The sequence below is a fragment of the Balaenoptera acutorostrata genome, chromosome X (assembly GCF_949987535.1).
Source record: "Balaenoptera acutorostrata chromosome X, mBalAcu1.1, whole genome shotgun sequence".
Taxonomy (NCBI): Eukaryota; Metazoa; Chordata; class Mammalia; order Artiodactyla; family Balaenopteridae; genus Balaenoptera; species Balaenoptera acutorostrata.
This window is the reverse complement of record NC_080085.1, coordinates 96,911,776-96,931,435: the sequence shown is the minus strand read 5'-3', so window position 1 is coordinate 96,931,435 and position 19,660 is coordinate 96,911,776. Positions and strand designations below refer to the sequence as shown.

General features: G+C 37.0%; 1 protein-coding gene across 2 annotated transcripts in view; it reads left to right on the top strand.

Annotated features, from left to right (window-relative positions):
• The window catches only part of AMMECR1 (AMMECR nuclear protein 1), a 110,488-nt gene that overhangs the window by 51,539 nt on the left and 39,289 nt on the right, over positions 1-19,660 (top strand). The window contains exon 2 of one of the 2 annotated variants that reach the window (XM_057538883.1): positions 1,134-1,244. The exons of the other annotated variant lie outside the window; for it this stretch is intronic. Coding sequence (XP_057394866.1) covers positions 1,134-1,244 — 111 coding nt within the window. The remainder of the gene's footprint in view (positions 1-1,133; positions 1,245-19,660) is intronic. 2 annotated transcript variants of the gene reach the window in all.

Below are 19,660 nucleotides of genomic sequence, written 5' to 3'. Positions count from 1 at the left end.
TACCAATAATACTGTGAATACTCATATTAACAGGAACCATCCCCAACTGTAGGGTATTAATCTTTTTACAAAATGTCCTAAAATGTATAAATTAATTTCATAAAATCTGACAAAGTTGCTTCTGTTTAGAAACGAATTGCTTTTAAACTTAACCATTAATTGAGACTATCAGTGCTTTGCTGCAGAATCCAAACATCTATTGTATTAAACTTCATTTAAAACTATATTACCCTCTTAAAACAACAACAGTCAAAACAACTAAATTATTTTCTTGTTGCCATTTTATTATAATTGATATTTTGATGTTTGATGATTGTATTTATTGGCAATAATTTTATCTGAAAATTAAAATAAACTTTCTGGTTTCAGAGTATTACTTTGTTAATATTTGCTGTTGTCCTTCACCTCTCCAAACCCTACTCGTTCTTCTAGGCCAAGCTGAAGATGATCAAACTCACTGAAATTTTCTCCTATCCCAGTAGCTTAATTTATGGCATTTTGGACATGGCTTATAGCACTTACTTCCTTTTGCCTTGTGTTAGTTAGCTGTGAACATGCCCTCCTCCTGTACTGGCTCCCAGAGAGCAAAGACTATGTTTTAGGCAACTGTGTATCTCCAGTAGCACCTTTCACAGTGCTTTGCACACACCCCCCCCATACATTCAGTAAGTATTTATCAAATCTGTTTATTTTTTTCCCCTGATTTTCTAGACTAGACTTAGGAATCAATCAGTGACTTGAGGTTTAAATGAGGAACGAGGTATAGTAATGGCTCTGTAGTCAGGATTGGCCAGGTTTGAGTTCCTACTTCATGATGTATTAACTGTGGGACTGCCTCATCTGTAAGATAGGAATGTTAGTAATAGTATCAGCCTCCTAGAGTTGTTGATGAGGATTAACATAGATAATCTGTTAAAACCATTTATTGGGCTTTCTAACATATAGAATACATTCAATACAGCATAGCTATAATTGTTGCTAAACGCGGTCCTACTGGGCTAGATGCTAAGCCCCCGAGGGCCTGTCTTCTGGTCTTTATAGCTCAGGCACCTAACCTTGATATAGTAAATATTCAACAAATACTTCTTTTAATTGAATTGATTGATTTACCCTATTTTTATCTTCCATTACAGCCCACTGTTTGTAACATGGAAGATTGGTCGAGACAAAAGATTGCGTGGATGCATAGGTACTTTTTCTGCCATGAATTTGCATTCAGGACTCAGGGAGTACACACTTACCAGGTGAAGACCAATTTTTGTTACCTCTGCTTCTACATTAAAAAAAAAGAAAAACCTTGCGAAACTTGAACCTGATACTTTAACTCCTTTTCCTTTCCTGAACTGTCAGCATTCTTGACTCCTTTCATGTCAGACTTTTTTCTTCTCTTCGACCATTTGCCTTGTCTCTGATAAAATGTTATTGATATATATTATCATAACATAAAATACTGTGATTACATGTATTCTGCCATAGATGTCTTAAAGAGTTTTTTTTTTCTTTCAGTGGCCATCTTATTTTGTATAACTTGAAAATCAATGACCAAATATCTATGGGTTACTTAAATGTGTTATTTCCATAATAATAGTCATTGTGTCGTCTTTGTTAGGCTTTAAAAAATTGTTGATGTCTATTCCATCTCACACATTTTGTTACACTTTTATGTACTTTTGGAATTGAAGGGAGAACCTAAGAAGAAAGTGATGCAACAGCCTGGCAACATAATCATTCACATTCACACTTTACCCAGAATTAATTGCAGCTTACTTATTTTGTTTCATCCAACACAAGGACAAAGTAATGAATGCCTCATTACAGTTGTTAAGACTTTGTTCTTAATTTCTGAACTCACAAAAAGCTATCTAGCATGCCATCAGATTTTTTTGGTTCAAGTTTAGATTTCTAACAAATTGTGTTCCAAAATTATTTCAAAAGAAGAAAATTCCTTAAATAATAAGCTATTAGCAAAGGAATTTCCTGTTTTTGTTCATATTTCAGGGTGATTATCTGATACAGTTTCTATAGTTGTAATATGCACAGTGTCTGTCCAACAAGAAATTGGTCCCTGCTGACTATTGGTACTTGTGGCAAGTTGCTCAATCTCCAATAGATAAAGTAGTAATTATAGTACTTTGTTCTCTATACTTAATAGGAGTATTAGGGAGATGTCAGGGGAATGAAGTAATAATCAGTCACTACTTTGCTTCAGGATTAATGTTGTGGAAGATTCATTATTTTACTATAGAATTGCATAAATGCTGCTCATAGCACCAGTTAATAAAATGCTGGCAACTGAGTTTAGTATTCTTATATTTGAAGATGTAGCTCACAGCTACAGGATTTTCTTAGCTTACACTGAAGCCCAGAAAGAAAAGGAAAGGCTTGGAGGGTCATGTTCATTCTTAGATTTTCACAGGTATTAGAAACGGGGTGTTTGGACTTGATTAAATAATAATTAGGCAGAAAGGGGGTTGAAACACACATTCTGGAAATAACTACAACTTACTAAAGATAGTACAGTTATAAGTCTAGGCATGTTAGATTTTTTTTCGCTGACACGAAATACCATGGACTCATTTTAGGACTTCAGCAAATTCTGCCAGGACAGGTGCATATGAAATTACATTTTAAATAGCTAATCAAAGGCAATTTATTATATATTTCCTAAAATAAGTTGTTATGAGGAATACCAGTTCCTTGGTATTGCTTGAAAAAAGAATTCTATGGCCAAATAAATTTTGGGAACACGAGTGAAACAAATTTAAACAGCTCTGCTCACTGCAGGGTTTCTCAGAACCTTTTATGTTAATGGTGTGGTGAATCTCTGAGGGATACAGAATGCAGCATTTCCCAGACTTTTTTGACTACAGAACCCTTTTATCCTCCCACCCTCGTGTCTTATGCCATTAGTGCTCCAAGGAACACATTTTCAGAAACAGAAGTATGTTATAAAATTTCCATTTTTCTTTATAGTTGGGGAGCCTGAATTGATAGTATAGAAAACCTTTTGTACTTTCAAGTGAAATTGTGGCAGAAATCTCAGTATCAAATATTATATACTTTAGAAATCCTTAGTAGTAGTAGCTATAGTAGCAATTTTTTTTTACTTAAAGAAAATATGAAATTCTTTTGCCTACATTGATAAAAAGGGATGAAAATATCCAATTTTTCTGGACTTGTGAATCTGTCTCCTAGGGCAATTACCAGAAGAATTATAGTATATTTTTTCTGACAATAATATGATTCGGAATGAATCATTCAAATAGTTGGACTTAGAAATTTGCCTACATTTGTATTTGTATTTGTACATATACAGGTGTAGTCTATGGCTCTTCCTGTTTACTTTTCAGCTTTTTTCCCCATCTTTCTATACAATTTCCTGAAATTGTATACAGCACATTAGAGAGATATGTGTGTTTGTGTGTGTATATACACATATATGTACCTGGTCTTCTCATTTTTGTTTGGTTTCATTTCTTTTGCTTAATATGATAATAAGAATGAAGTTATTTGGAAGAGACGAACAAAGAAAACAAGTCTTAAAATATACAGTTGCTCTTTTTTCTGGGTTCATTTTAGAGTCAAAACTGTGGCATCATTTAAAAAAGCTGCAATATAATGTTTTTCGGTCCCATAGGGTACTTATCATTTCTACATGCTGTTGTTATTAGTGGTATTAATTTATATGCATGGTCCTCACAACAACTCTTAGGTATTAATATCCACATTTTAAAAATGAGGAAACTGAGATTTAGAGAATTTAAATAATACACCCACTCACACATCTAGTAAGTGGTAGAAACAGGATTCAAACCCAGGCCATCTGACTGCAAAGTCCAAGCTCTTAACTACTACATTTAAGATAAGATAAAATAAAATTTTCTGAGAATATATGTTTTGTAGCTTCATGGTGAAAATAATGAACTTGAAAGCAGGTTCCTATAAATTGTTTAATCATGGGTCAATAATTCTTCAAAAATTCTAGTTAGCAGTTAAGACTGAAATTTTAGAACATTATTTTAAATTCCAGAAAATCCATAGATGGAATCATAAAAAGTATATAACTCAGGGTTGCATAGACTAGTCAAAAGAAAATTGACTTGGATTAATACTGTAGAAAAGGATAATGCTTATTACAAAAATGTACTACTGTATGGTATGAAATTGCGTTCTTTGGCTACATGTAAATAATGGATTAGACTTCAAGAGGAATACAATTCTTCTGAACATAATAGTTGGTGATTCTTGGAGTCTGGTCTTAAAACCTATAAATCATGAAACTTACAAATGGAATCAAATGAACTTAGGGTATTTGGGATAAAAGGGAAGGAGAGAGCAAAACAAAAAATAAACAGTGAAATTAAAGACTCATCAGGTATAGGTGTCTTTTTAAAAAACATTAGGATATCTGGTTACTCACTGTCTTCATCTGTGACTAGATAGATTATTATTCAGTTTTCATAATGTTACTCAGCTATACTCTTTATTTTTTATTGTAAAATATGCATAACATAACATTTACCACTTTAACCAATTTTAAGTGTATAATTCTGTGGCATTCAGTACATTCACATTGATGTGCAACCATCCACCATAAATCTCCAGAACTTTTTCATCTTCCCCAACCGAAACTCTGTACCCACTAAACACTGACTCCCCATTTCCCCTTCCCCCAGCCCCTGACAGCCATCATTCTACTTTGTCTCTATGAATTTGACTCTTCTAGGTACTTCACATAAGTGGAATCATACAGTACTTGTCCTTTTGTGACTGGCTCATTTCATTTGGCATAATGTCTTCAAGGTGCATCCATGTTGTAGCATGTGTTAGAATTTCCTTCCTTAAGGCTGAATAATATTCCATTGTATGTATCTACCACATTTTGTTTGTCCATTCATCCATGCATGGAAACTTGGGTGGCTTCTACTTTTTGACTATTGCACATAATGCTACTATGAACATGGGCATGCAAAAATCCGTATGAGTACCCTTTCTTCTTTTAAAAAGCTAACCATTTTATAGAGAATAATGATCTAGTTTGTTTGTGGTCCCTTAATCTCTAAAACCTAAATGTAAAAAATGACCAGGTACTTTTTAAATGAAATGCCTATCCTGGATTAAGTTTTTATGTATAAATATACTGTTTTAAAATTAAAATACTTGTCATAGTCAAGTTTTATGTTCTCCTAATTGAAATTTTGATTTATTGTAGACTGGAATAAGACCTTATAAGTAGGCTGAGGATTTCTCCCAATTGTAAAAATACATAGTTTCTGTGTAGGTAGCAGGAAAACTTTGTGAGAATTACAACGTTGAACTATTAAATAGACTATTATTTCCTTGACCTGAGTAAAAGCAGGAAAGATTATAGCAAATAAGAAGCAGGATGGAGAGCTCAGAATTATTGATAGAAGTTTATCCATGGTGAAATTAAAGTTCACAGATTAGTGTATTTATTAGTGGTCAAAACTTCAAGGTAGAAATATTCTTTGTCCCACTTGAAAAAGAATAATTTCTAGTACTTATCAAGCTAGTTGCATTAGTGGCTTTTACCTGTTAGAAAGCAAAGACAAATTTGTTTCCTCTTTTTTAGTACTTAGATTATATAGTTTTATAAAGAGGAGAATTATAATTAATATAGATGAACACAAACATCTCAGTCAAAGAAAATTCCTTAAAATCTTGGTTAATAATTATCCAGTGAAGTGTAGGTCTATTTCTTTATGTAAATTCAAGTTGATAGTAATTTTTCTAGAATATGTAAGTGATTAATAGATGTGTTCTTATTTCATCAAACAGGAATACGGCCTATCATCACGCTTAAAAGACTGTCTTTCCTTTCTTCTCCTTTACTTGGTTGTTCTTAGACATCTTGGCAGTGAAATAATTATGCAGGTGCAGGCAGTGTCTGGAGCTTGATTCAGAACTATGCCACTTTGTTGCACTGCTTAATTCTGAGAAAATAGCAAGGGAGGTTTGTTCTTTCTAGGGAATAGGGTGACCACATAAAAGGTGATGTGTTTTTTTGTGTGTGTGAGAGTGAGGTAAGAGTGTGTGTGGGGGGGGGGGATGAGAGAGAGAAGATGATTGTTTGTTTACATGTTACACATGTTCACTTACTATTAGGCTTTTTGGGATACTGCAAATAGCTAACAGACCTACTTTATTACTTTCAAGGGTCCTGGCTAGATTGGGTACTTTTGGGTAACTAGATTCATTGTAAACCAAGTTTGCTTTTATATTTTGGTGTTGTAATCTGGCATTTTTCTAAAGCAGTATGAGTTTAAAGCCATTGAAAGCAGCATAATTATATTTTCCCCCTCAGGGAGGACTATTTTGTGATCATTGTTTTTCTTGATTATTTTCGGTAACTAGACTTGGCTCCCTGTGAATAATTAGTTTAAGCAAGCTCCCCCCACTCCTCACGGTAATATCAGCCAGATTGAATTTTCTTATGAAAAGAAAAGCTGTACATGAGTCACTTCTGACTGTACACTATTGTCAGCGAAGCTCATTCTGGAGATGTTAAGGCCAGACTATTTTTGGCAAGTGTCTGTGGCAAGGCTCCTGGCTAAAATATGCTTTTTGGAGAGAGAAATTAGATCTATCAAAAACACTATGCAAAATTAATTATCTTAATTTACAATCTACATTTTGTTGCCTTTTACAAAATGTGGCATGGCTTGAGTCCTAAAAGGTATACCTAATTTGTTAGTTTCAGTGTATAAATTACCAAATGAGAAATTAAGTGTTTGTCAGATTTCATAAGCATTTAATTTGAGGTGTAGTTTGGAACCTAGATTGTTACATGCCTTTTACTCGAATTTATCCATAGAATAGCACAGCTAAATATAATCTGTGGAGTCCTGGAATCTTGATCTTAGCCTCTAGCTTAATGCACTCCTTCATTATCCCGTGGTTGTGCTAATGTGCAGAGATGTGGCCAAAAACTGGCCAGGAGAAACCAAAGAGCAAGAACCATTCCCGGTATGGGTGATGACTCCTGAGTTACAGAGAATTATCTGAATTCATATAGCACCTACTGCCACAGAAATTAAGTGTAGTGAGTATATCAGATTCTAATTCCTTATCACATCTTTCAGATCTTCAGAGTCTCTACTTGGAATCCCTGTGCTGCTTTGATTAAGAGCCACAGGCACAATGCCTTTGGGTAGAAAATCAGAAAAAGCCATCTGAAAAAGGTGAAGGTGTGAGAGAAGCTGATAATGGGTATTTGCCCTGTCAGAGCTCTTGGTTTCTGTGTTTCATAAGGAGAGGGTAAACTACAGGAAATTGACCCTATTCTTACATCTAACTCTAAACCTTACCCCTTTGCTCTTTCTCCCTTTAATTATGTTTAAACAGTTCATCCTGTAAATCTAGTCTAAATTTTGCCTTAGGAGTTTATAATGTAGTAGGAGAGATAAGCTATATAAATAATTACAGTCCTAGGTAGAAAGTGACTTTTGCCAAAAAGTCAGAGGCGGTGATAATGGATGAACAGATATTCTATATCTGTAATAAAAGCAGAAATGTATTTAAAGCAATTTATGAAATTATTTTATTTGGTCCATCCCTACTTCACTTTGAGTAAAAGCAGAACACTTTATACCACTTTTTGGTTTGTTTTTATCCTACATGGACAAAAAAAAAGTCCAGATTACAGGGATGTGTGTAAATTATTATTATCAAAGTGACCACATACAAGGTATTGGGTGTTTTGAGAGATTTTACTAACACATATTTTGAAGGGAGGCGGAATGAACTTGCTATGGAAAAAAATAAAACCTCAGAAACAGAGTACCCACACACACACTCTTCACCAAAGAATATCTAGAACCAGTTGGATTATAGCCTGATGCTTGGCAAATGAAGAAAATTAAAAGTTAACAGTTTAGATTCTACTTTCCTCTTGTCCCATTAAACTAAATTCATATTTTGTGTCAGTCCAGTAAACTGATATCTCCCTCCTTTCCTGAGAATCATTGCTTGAGATATTCTTCATTTTTTCGGATGAAGGATGAAGTGGTAAAGATAAGTTAGAACACAAATATTGTATGAAATTATTATCATATTAGATGTGGTCTAAAATCATACCATAGGCATTTAACAATATATTTACTTTTGTCTGAACATTTAAAAAATAAATATTGGGTCTACTTATAAATGTCTGAAGTATTTGAGTCATTAGGGCCTGAATGAACAAGAGAACAGATTTGTATCTTAGTGTTCTGGAAGAATAAGATGCTCACACCAATGTATGCTCAAGGCGACTGTTCATTCTAGAATAGCATGCAAGTAATATACTCTTACCACTCTAGGGGACAATGTTGCTAGTAATTTGAGTACTCTAAAATAATTGAATGTTGAGGTTTTTGTGCAGCAATTTAATATTAAATTTTCAGCTATTATTTTATGAGCATGAGCAAATGCTTTTTAAAAGATTTCCTTAAAAGGCAAAGGAAACAGCCCTCCTCTGTGATCTTTGCCCTTCCCCCAAACTTTCAACTACCTCATATGTGGATATCCAAAGTAGTAGACTTTGGAAAACATTTCCTTTTCATTATTGATAACAATTTGGTGTTCTTTAAAGCCTAAACACTTATTGTTAGCCCTTTATCTTGCATTATAAATATATTTGTCTTAGAAACAATTTCCAGATTTTTTTTTACAGTCTCTCTCTTTTTAAATAAAGAGCAAACATTCAATATGTCTTGTTCTAAAGAGCTACATTTTCTGAGCTGCTTCTTGTTAACAAAATAAATTAAAACACCCATACTATATAACAAATAAAGTAGACATGGACAAATGGTAACTTAAAAAAAGTTCTACTGGAATAAGAATTTCATAGGTGCTAAGGATTTTTAAAGGTGAAAATTGGTATTTAACACCTTCTATTGAGAATGTAGCTCTAATTATTGTTAATATCAAATGTACATTTTTAGTATGTTTAAAATTTAAAAGTGAAGAGAATACATTAGATTCATAAAGTATAGATTTACAGTTGGTCTCATGTTCAGAAAACTTTTCTATTAGTTTCACAATTTTACTTCAGCTCACGAAGCTATCTTGTAAATAAATATATCGGAAGTATAGGCTTCATCATTCAAATTAGATTAGCAGGTTATGTCCCATATTTAAGCCTCATTTTTAACATTTATACATTGAAGTGCCAACTCTTGTGTCCTTTCTAGTAGTGAAAGAGAAGGTCAGAAAAAGCCATAAAATAAATCCTTCAGAAGCTTTTTTTTTTTAAACAAGTTTCTTTTCTTTTTTTTAAAATTTTATTTATTTATTTATTTATTTTTGTCTGTGTTGGGTCTTCGTTTCTGTGCGAGGGCTTTCTCTAGTTGCGGCGAGTGGGGGCCACTCTTCATCGCAGTGCGCGGGCCTCTCACTGTCGCAGCCCCTCTTGTTGAGGAGCACAGGCTCCAGATGCGCAGGCTCAGTAGTTGTGGCTCACGGGCCTAGTTGCTCCGCGGCATGTGGGATCCTCCCAGACCAGGGCTTGAACCCGTGTCCCCTGCATTGGCAGGCAGATTCTCAACCACTGCGCCACCAGGGAAGCCCCCTTCAGAAGCTTTAATTAAAGGGATTGCCCAGAACTCAACTTCCCGTTCCTATACCCGGCTACTTTCAGGACTGCCTTATATGTTCCACAAAGCTGATTTAAAAGGTTACCACTTCACTAAAGATGGGAGGAAAGAGGATCTCTCTTAAATTCTTCAGGCTGCTTTAAACCTAAGCCAGATTCTTCTAAGATGGCCTTCTGTTGCTCTTTGGCTAAGGGGGATTGATTTGCTTACCTAGGTAGGGAGAAGGCTGCTAAGCCATTGAAATGAGTGGAGCTGCATTGCAATATTATGAAGAGCAGTAAATAACCATACACTGTGGTTAGACTTCCACTGCTAATGAGGTCACAGGTTCAATCCCCATTTGGACCACTTCACTTTGTTTTGCTCTGACTCACAGCCTGCACCCTAGACCCTGGGCAGTGGATGACAAGGGGCCTCAGGTAAGAGCATGTGGATGATCCAGTACCACACCCCAAACCTCAGCATTGTCTCAGCATATGAGACATGCTACATTTGGAGTACCCCAAACTGAGCTGTCTCAGAAGTAGTTAATAGTAAGTCTAATAATAATTGCTTTGAATCTCAACGAAAAAAAAGAGAATGTTAAAAATGTTAGTTTCTTTCCACAAGCTCTCTGAAGAGAACCAGTGTGACATTGGAAAAAGAGCTCTTTGGAGTAGCGGTGGGACTGAGAACACAGGTTGGGTTTCAACAGGCCTGAAAATGCTGTGGACAAAAGGGGAGATCTCTGGTTGGATCCCTGGCCTCAGAGCAGCCTGGAGAAATTGTGTATTAGTTCCTTTTTCCTGAATTTCCACCTCTAATAAAGAGTAGTGGCTAGGGATGGGAGTCATCCCAGATAACAGTGGATTTCAGCTAAAGCAACTCCTAAGCACTTCAGTGGTGAAAGGATGACTGTTAAATTCATAAGGTTATAAAGACATGTTATAAAATGTAATTGCTCTTTTTAAAAGACATTTTTTGAAAAGGCTGCCTTTTAAGGTTGTCATCTCTGGTGTATTGAGATGTTCCTGTGCCTCATGTATCAGCTCACTAAGGTGTGTGTCTACTGTCTAAGCATCTGTGCCCTCCCATGCTGTTGCATCATCCTCTTCATAGCTTTTGTTACTGCTCAGAGCAGCTCACTTACCCCATCAGCCAAAATGGGCACAGACGTACCCACTGGCGTGACTAAACTCTCCTCAGTTATTGTTAATCCTTATACTCGAGACAAGAAGCCCCCCCTCTGTCTACCCATCTTGTCTAGAGTAAAATTAGAGTCATTCCAGAGCCTGTATTTCACTCAGAATAAAGTTAATGTTCTAAAGTGCCACCATCTTTGTCTGCCCCTGCCTCTCCCCCCATCTCCTATTCCCATCCTTCTTAAAAAGCACAGCATCAGAGGCCCTAACCTCACACTCCAGCCACGCACAGTTATTTGCCACTTCCCAAATGTAGTCTTTTGTGTCTCTCTGGCTTTGAACATTTTTTTTTCTCTGCCAACCACACCTCTCTCCATTTCCAGCCAGTCAACTCCTACTCATCCTTCAAGACTCAGCTTGCTCATTACTTCCTCTGTGAGATTTCCTAGACACTCCCCAGCAAAGCTGGTCCGTCTCTATGTTCTCGTAGCACTTTGTTCGGGCCTCTATTATAACACTTAATATATTGGATTGTACTGATTAGCTTTACATGTTTGTCTCTCCCTTCTGAAATTGCTCTCAGCAGTAGTTTAGCAAGCCACATCAAAGCAAATCAACAGAAACCAGGCTCATGACTTTGTAGCAACTTTCCTAGATCCTGAGAACCATTTTTACTCTTTTCCCTTTCTGTCTGCTTCTGTTAGCTTAGGTTTGTCACCTCCTCTTGCTGCCAGTGTGCTTGAGCTGGTAGGAGTTGCCGATGCTGATTGGTAGTGAGAAGGGGTAGTTTAAGGCCACTTGGAGTTAGACTGAGCCAGGAGGCAGTGTACCCAGTACACTTTAGAAAGCAGGTTAACGTAAGGTCAATCTCTTGTTATAAGTGCTATAAGTGATTGAATTGATGTTCACCATGGAACCATATAGCTGGAAGACATCCTTAGAAGTCATCTTAGTCCAGCCCCTATCAGGTACTTTAATCTCTCTTAAAGTCTCCCAAGAAATGAGCATCTAGCTTCTATCTGAATCTCTCCACTGACTTGGCACTCACTACCAGTTAAGTAGTCATTTCATTCTCAAACACCTCTAAACCCACCGCCACAGCTCCAGTTACCACATAGCTATAGTTGAAGTGCCAGAAGTCAAAGATTGCCTGTATTTAGCACTTTATCCTTTATAGAAAGCCACATTAACCAGCAGTGGTTAAACTTGCCCTCTGAGTAATGGCTGAGTCTTTAGAAGTTTAGGAGTGGTAAGATACACAGCTTTACAACTGACTCCCATCCACCCACTCATAACAATTTTAACTGGCCCCTTATTGAAACCTTTGAAGCTGCTGCCACCGCATCTTCTCTCACTGCCTACATTAGACTTCTGGAATTGTCTGGGCCAGAGAGTCCACAGATTCTGAGATAGAACTGGCACTAGAACTTTTAGTACCCCCAACAACTCATCACACAAAATTGTGTTGAATTAGAACACAGGTCCTCTGACATCACCAGGGAGACTGTCACTACAATTTCCACAATAGAAGGGATCCATAAAAGTATGTAAATTTATTTATTTTAGTTTTATGTTAAGAAGCATACAGTTTCAAGGCACGCTGTAATAAAATAATCATTTTGTAATGTAACATCTCACCGTAAAGTTATCTGCCTTGGGTCAAGTTTTTGGCATATTTCCGTAAAGTGAAGAATGCCCTTGGAGCTATTCAACCAAAACTACAGGTGTAATAGGATATGTGTATTGAGAAGCCCGAAGCAAAACATACACACACACACACACACACACACACACACACACACACACACACACAAACTCATATATATATGAAGTTTACTCGTATCTTAGATTTCCATTTTTTTTCCAAACATGCCTCCAACATACTACTAGTTATATTTCCTAAGCACAATAATAACTTCTATTTTTGTGGGTGTGCTGGACCTGTCCTAAGTATTTTATGTAAGTTACCTCATTTAATCTTTTCAACAACTGCGTGAAGTTGAAGGTATTTCACTTACATTACAGTTAGGGAAAACCAGGGCTTAGAGAGGTTGAGTGACTTGCTGAATGACAGCTAATATTTACATGACAGTACCTGAATTTGAACCTGATTCTGTCAAAGTCTGTGTTCCCAACCACATTGCTATACTGTTCCCCTCCAGTAACATCGCTCCCGCTTCTCCCATGAAAGCTTCTTACAGCTATTTGTTCTGCTAACTCAACTGGTATCCCCTGGTCTCAGCTCACAGGAAAAACAAACAAACATTGAACAACTTTTCATTCAGGGACTCAGTTTCTTAACTCAGGAATCCAGAAATCTCCCTTACACCCTCAGCCTGTTCATTCCAGTCTTACTCAACTTCTCCTGAGTTCTCTTTCCTTTTAGAATCCTGCGGTGCAATGTCTCCCTCATGTGCCTTTTTTCTTCACAGCTATCCTGTCAGTCCAGTTTGGTGTTCTGAACTCCCATAGTCTCACCAGAATTGATCAGTCTCTCAGGGATACACACTTCCCAAGCTTTGATTTCTCTCTGTGCAATCTTTGCATTTAATATCAGCAAGTTTCCATGGAATACTAGTTCAGCCTTTAGGTTTCTAGTCAGGCATAACCCACTGAAATCTACTGTGACTTTTCAGGGGCTCTGCTCTTCTCAACAGTCAGTCAAAAGGGAGACATCATTTCGGGGGTCGGAAATCAGTCTGTTCCTTGGAAATTATAATTAAGGAAACATATTCCAAATATCTAGGTGATTCAGGCCAAATTTATTGCCTTAGTTTTCATTTTTACAACTTGAAGTTCCTTAGGGCAACTTATAAAACAAGAAACAGCTATATAAATGGAGGACAAATATATCCATGACGGACATTTTTCTTATAGTAATAAAAAAGGAATTTCAGGAAAGAATTGTATGTATTTGGTTATGGACTATGTCGGTTTTACCAAACTTAGATTTCTTACAATCATAGGGTTTAAAAAAATGAAACGATCCAGTTTTTGTCTCTCTCTTACTGCAGCTGGGATTCAGGGATCTGAGTATTTGGAAGACAGGGAAGATTTTTTTAATGTATTTTTAAAAATCGTATGCAAGTCTTTTATGGGTGCGTTATCTTTTTTAAATTTTGAGGTGAATGGTAATAAAAACTTTAGAACCATAGGCTTTGTGAATATCTTCTGTTTTTGCCCCTGATCCATTTAAAAAATTTTCTTTGTCTAAAGCAAGTAATACATCGTTGGAAGTCTATTTTCAGGAGAGTTATTTTAAAATCTGACAGGAAAATACCTTTCAAAATTTATATTCATATACTGCCTGTTAATTATTGTAAACTTAATAGCAATGTTGGTTGGTACATTGTCCATGTCACATGTTTCTTAATAGGCTTTCAAGAATTTTGCCCGTATAAGAAGTCATTTCACATATTCAAGGTCCCACATACCAGAGACTCAATCATGGCAACATGGCAAATTAATGATGCAGTGGAGGAGAAACCAGCAAATGGCTTGGGGATGCTAGCCCAGAAATTAGTAACATATTTAGTCTTTGGGATGCCAGTGAGGCTAAACAAGGCACTTAAGTGTCATTTGTAGGCTTACGTCATAGGCCAAAGAGGTGGGAGGAAAGGGTGATGGGGGCCTGGTAGAGCAGAAATTCTGTGGAATTGTTTAATGTCAGAGTTGATTGCTGCTGTTCTGTCTCTTGCCTTAGGTGTATCCCATTTTAAGTTCAAGACTAAGAAAACCTTCCAGAAAGAAAATTGAAAAATTTCAAAGCAAATAAATTAGTAAACGCCCATGGCTGTCGAGTTTCACGTTGCAGATTCCATCTTCTGTTTCCCAAAGGATTCACCCAGGGTTTTCCCCAAACCCCCAGAGTTACTGCTGCTTTTTTTGGTGTGCTCATTACACACTGCTTGGTGCCTCTGTTACAGCACTTGCTTTATCTTGCCTTGCAGTGTCCTTAGTTTCTTACATGATTGTCTTCCCTACCTAGATGGATAGTCCCTTGAGGACCTGGGCTAAATTTTTCACATCTTTGCACCCCTTAAGTAGCTGTGGGGGATTAGGCATAGATCAAAATAAATGTTTGAATAAGAGAGTTCCCTTAGTATACTGAAATAATTGTTTACTTAGGTGCGTAAGGTAATTAAAGAAAATGTTAGGACCCTATGCAAGGGAAGCAGGAGATGAAGATTAAAGCATCTCTGAACACGTAAACCATAGGACAATAAAATTATTTTACAAAAGTAATTTACTTTCATTTTTAGGAACCTAGATATAACCTAAGGTGAGACATATCTGTATTTTGTTTTCTATTTATAATTTTAAGTCAAGGAGTTTTTTTAACACCTTATTTGCTTTACAGTTGCATCAGTTGTCATTTAATGAAGGACGGGAACACAGTTCTTATGAGAGGCTTTTCAAGGTTGACAGAATATTTCAGTATCCTAGTTGCAGCTGCTAAGTTTTGCTATTATAAAGTGAAACAACTGAAATAAAAGTTTAACATGTGCTTCCATGGCAAAGCCTATATATACTAATTCTACAAATGTGATGAATGAGAAACAGAAATAGCCTGAAGAAAGGAAATGAGAGTGATATTTAACATCCTATATATTACCTGTAGTGCACAATTGCAACTTATAAGCATTTGGTGCCCCAAGGCTGATTATTAGAATTGTTTCACGAGGGACATTTTATTCACAGTGGCACTACTGTCCAGGTATTTTTTTTAAGTCCTCGGAGATGGCCATTTCTGGGAAGTTTTACATGTACTTCCTAGTCTTAAAAAGGTTTGGGTTAGTGGGTGATGGTTTGTCAGAAATGATCTTTCTGTGATGGCCAGACACCTTGGGGGGATCAAAGTTTGAGGTGAGCAATCCCAGGTAATGTCTTCACGTTGTGCCATTTATTAGTGTCTAGTTAACTATGCTTGGATCTGTTAATGGATGAAACCACACAGAAAGGCTGTGTTGACATAGAAATAAAACTCGAATTCAACAAACAAAACAGTACTTCACCCCCTCTTTCCCAATGAAGAAGATTTGGGCTAGGGATTGCGACAACATTTTGATCATTGTATTTATTAGCAAGTTCAAAAAAGTCCCCTTGAGAGATGCCTCAAGGGCTCCCGTTTGTGATTATCTGTGGGAATATTCGCTCAGGGAGTGGATCCTACCCTACTGTGAGCCCGACTTTCCTTGTCATTCCCCCTGCAATAAATACTATGCAATACTTGTCTGTGTAACAAATAAACAGTTTGGGGATTAAATAGAATGCAGTGGAAAAAAAGAAGTCCTTTTGATATGCATTTGATAGGAATGTGTTAATTTCAACAAAACATCTGGTATAAAAAAAAGTTGTGAATGCAGGACGTCTGAGGGAGTTGTGGAAGAAGGGATTTACTGTGCTTAACAATTGCCAGTAGTCAGGCCACTTCCAAGTTGTGATTTTGTCAGACTTGGAAATTAAGTGGGATCAAATCTACTCAGCCCTTCAGTGGGAGAAGATCCAAATCCAGCTGCAGCAAGGAGCAGTTTACTGATTAAGAACTCAGGCTGTACCCAATGTCTCTTCGCTAGTTTTCATGCTATTAAGGGCAATGCTTAATATTGCCCTTTTTATATTCTGGGTAAAAAAAAAAAAAAAAAGACTGCCTTTGTGGTTTACTGGTTGAACTTGTACAGCTGAATCTACAGTAAAAGGTCTTTCTTCATTGGCGTTATTTTACTACAGATTTCAGTGTTCTTACTGTTCTACTTATTTTCTTAATAAGATAATTCAAACTTAGAATAGTTACTGTAGTTTCAAAGCTTGATTGAAAGATGCATTCAGTATTTTCTCTAAATAAGCAGCAATTATAACAGCACAGCTGTAGTTAAAGATAGAATTTATTATAAATCCTGACAGTCTTGCTTCTCAATTACACCAGGCTGAAATAAGGTTTATTCAGTTCAATTCCACATTTATTGAGCACTTACCTCAGCATGATACTGTACCAGGTACTGTGGAGCTACAAAGATGAACAATGCATGATATCTACCCTCCATGAGCTTGTAGTCTTGTAAGAGAGATGGATGGACACACAAAAGAACGATGAGGAAGAAAGTATAAGTGCTATTTAGATGTATAAACAACACTACTGGAAGTTAGAGGAATTAGCTGTGGTTGGACAGACTGTAGAAGGTTTTACAGAAGAACTGACATTTAAGCTGAACCTCTGTGGACATTTAAGACTCCATTTCAACATTTAAAAGTGAGGATGTGGAGAGGGTATGCATTATGTGTCCAAAAAACTTCCTGAGCCAAATGCAAGGAGGCAGAACAGTGTATGTTGTTTGGGGGAGAGCAGTAAGTAACCCTGTGTGGCTTGAGCTCCAGTGAGAACAGTGGGAGAGAAAATGATAGACTGGGGCTGGATTTTTTCTTTTTTCTAATGGCATTAAATTGCCGTTGAAAGATTTTCAGCAGAGTAAGAAGATCATTAGGGATGACTCCGGCTGCTTGTACATCGGATGGAGTGAAAAGGATAGAGATGAGAGACAGAACAGTGCAGAGGCTAATTTTAAATATTCCAAATGAGAGATGCTACAAGCCTGAATTAGATTAGTAGCAGGAAGGATGTAAAGAGACTTATAACAGAGACATGGTAGTTATAGAACAAGATGAGACTGTATGTGGGGAGTAAGGTAAAGGGAAGAGTTGACGATGGCTCCAAAGGTTCTTTCTTATGTGACGGGGAGATGGCACAGTTACAAGTGATAGGCAACACGGGAAGAGGTACATGTTTGACACATTGCTTGTAGAAGAGTCATTTTTAATGTCAAAGTAATTTTGGCTTTAATCTTAGGTTATCTTTTTTTTCTGAATTTGAGCCTTGAAGATTTTTTAAATTAAAATTTTATTGAAAATTGTTTCCTTTCAACGGTAGTGAGAGTGACGTATCCTCTTTAATGTATTATTGTCTTATTTCACTTCTGTTTTCCTCCAGTTTTGCTGAGGTATAATTGCCATACAGCACTTTTTTTAAAAAATTTATTTATTTTTGGCTGTGTTGGGTCTTCATTTCTGTGCGAGGGCTTTCTCTAGTTGCAGCAAGCGGGGGCCACTCTTCATCGCGGTGCGTGGGCCTCTCACTGTCGCGGCCTCTTGTTGCGGAGCACAGGCTCCAGACGCACAGGCTCAGTAGTTGTGGCTCACGGGCCTAGTTGCTCCGCGGCATGTGGGATCTTCCCAGACCAGGGCTCGAACCCGTGTCCCCTGCATTGGCAGGCAGATTCTCAACCACTGCGCCACCAGGGAAGCCCCGCCATACAGCACTTTTTAAGTTTAAGGTGTGCAGCATCATGACTTGACTTACACATATCATGAAATGGTGACCACAGTAAGTTTAGTGAGCATCCATTGTCTCATACAGATAAAAGGAAAAGAAAAAGAAACAAAAGTTTTTCCTTGTGACAAGAACTCTTAGGATTTACTCTCTTAACAACTTTCATATATAACATACAGCAGTGCTAATTATCTTTATCATGTTGTACATTACATCCCTGGTCCTTATTTATCTTATAACTGGAAGTTTTTGCCTTTGACTGCCTTCATCCAATTCCCCCTCCCCTCACCCCCACCTCTGGTAGCCACAAATCTCATCTCCTTCCCTATGAGTTTGTTTTTGAAGTACAGTTGTCGTACAACAGTGTGTTAGTTCCTGTTGCACAACATAGTGATTTGATATTTCTATACATTTCAAAATGATCACCGTGATAACTCTAGTTACCACCTGTCACCATGCAAAGATATTAGGTAATTATTTATTTATTTATTTATTTATTTATTTATTTATGGCTGTGTTGGGTCTTCGTTTCTGTGCGAGGGCTTTCTCCAGTTGCGGCGAGCGGGGGCCACTCTTCATCGCGGTGCGCAGGCCTCTCACTATCGTGGCCTCTCTTGTTGCGGAGCACAGGCTCCAGACGCGCAGGCTCAGTAGTTGTGGCTCACGGGTCCAGTTGCTCCACGGCATGTGGGATCCTCCCAGACCAGGGCGCGAACCCGTGTCCCCTGCATTAGCAGGCAGACTCCCAACCACTGCGCCACCAGGGAAGCCCGATATTAGGTAATTATTGACTATATTCCCCACACTGTACATTTCATTCCCGTGACTCATTTATTTTGCAACTGGAAGTTTGTATTGATACTTCTTAATCTCCTTCACTTAAAAAAATATATATATTATTTTATCGGATAGTATTATTATTTAATATATTATTTTATATAAAGGCATGATAAGGAAAATAGAGGAACAAAATCCTTGATATCATTATTTTCTTTTAGCCCATGCCACAAAGCAAAACTCAGAAAATAAAAGATAATTTTTATAGGCTACACTTGCTTGAAAAAACATTGATGTTGAAACATTTGTTAATGTACAACTAAACCCTCAAAATTCCTTTTCTAACTAAATATACATTTTGTGGATGAGAAATCTATAAAGAAATAAATGTTTGTAAACACTGGATGGTTGTTATGGAATTTAAATATCTGTACTTATTACCTAAGAATGTCTGGGTTTCAAGGCTGAATTAAAATAGATTCCAGGCTTCCTTAAAGGTAAACAGCACATCTGTTAATTTGTCTAGGATGATGGAAACTGACTGAATTTTGTATTATGATAAAAGTCAGCATCTTCTCTTCCATCTATTTAGCAATACTTCTGGGTAATCTTTTCTCCTTTGGGGAACTTGCCAGATGTTTTGTGAACATGATTCCAATTTAGAAGAATTGTTTTTATATTGTAGCTGACTGATGTCCTAACTCTGAAACTCTTAGACTGGTGTAATTCTATCCAGGGGGTCCTCTGCCGTATGTGTAGGAGTGCCCTGTGACACTTCGGCTTCCTCGACTGGCCTAGACTGTCAAAGCTGCCTATGGGGGCAGTTTCCTGGAGTCAATGAA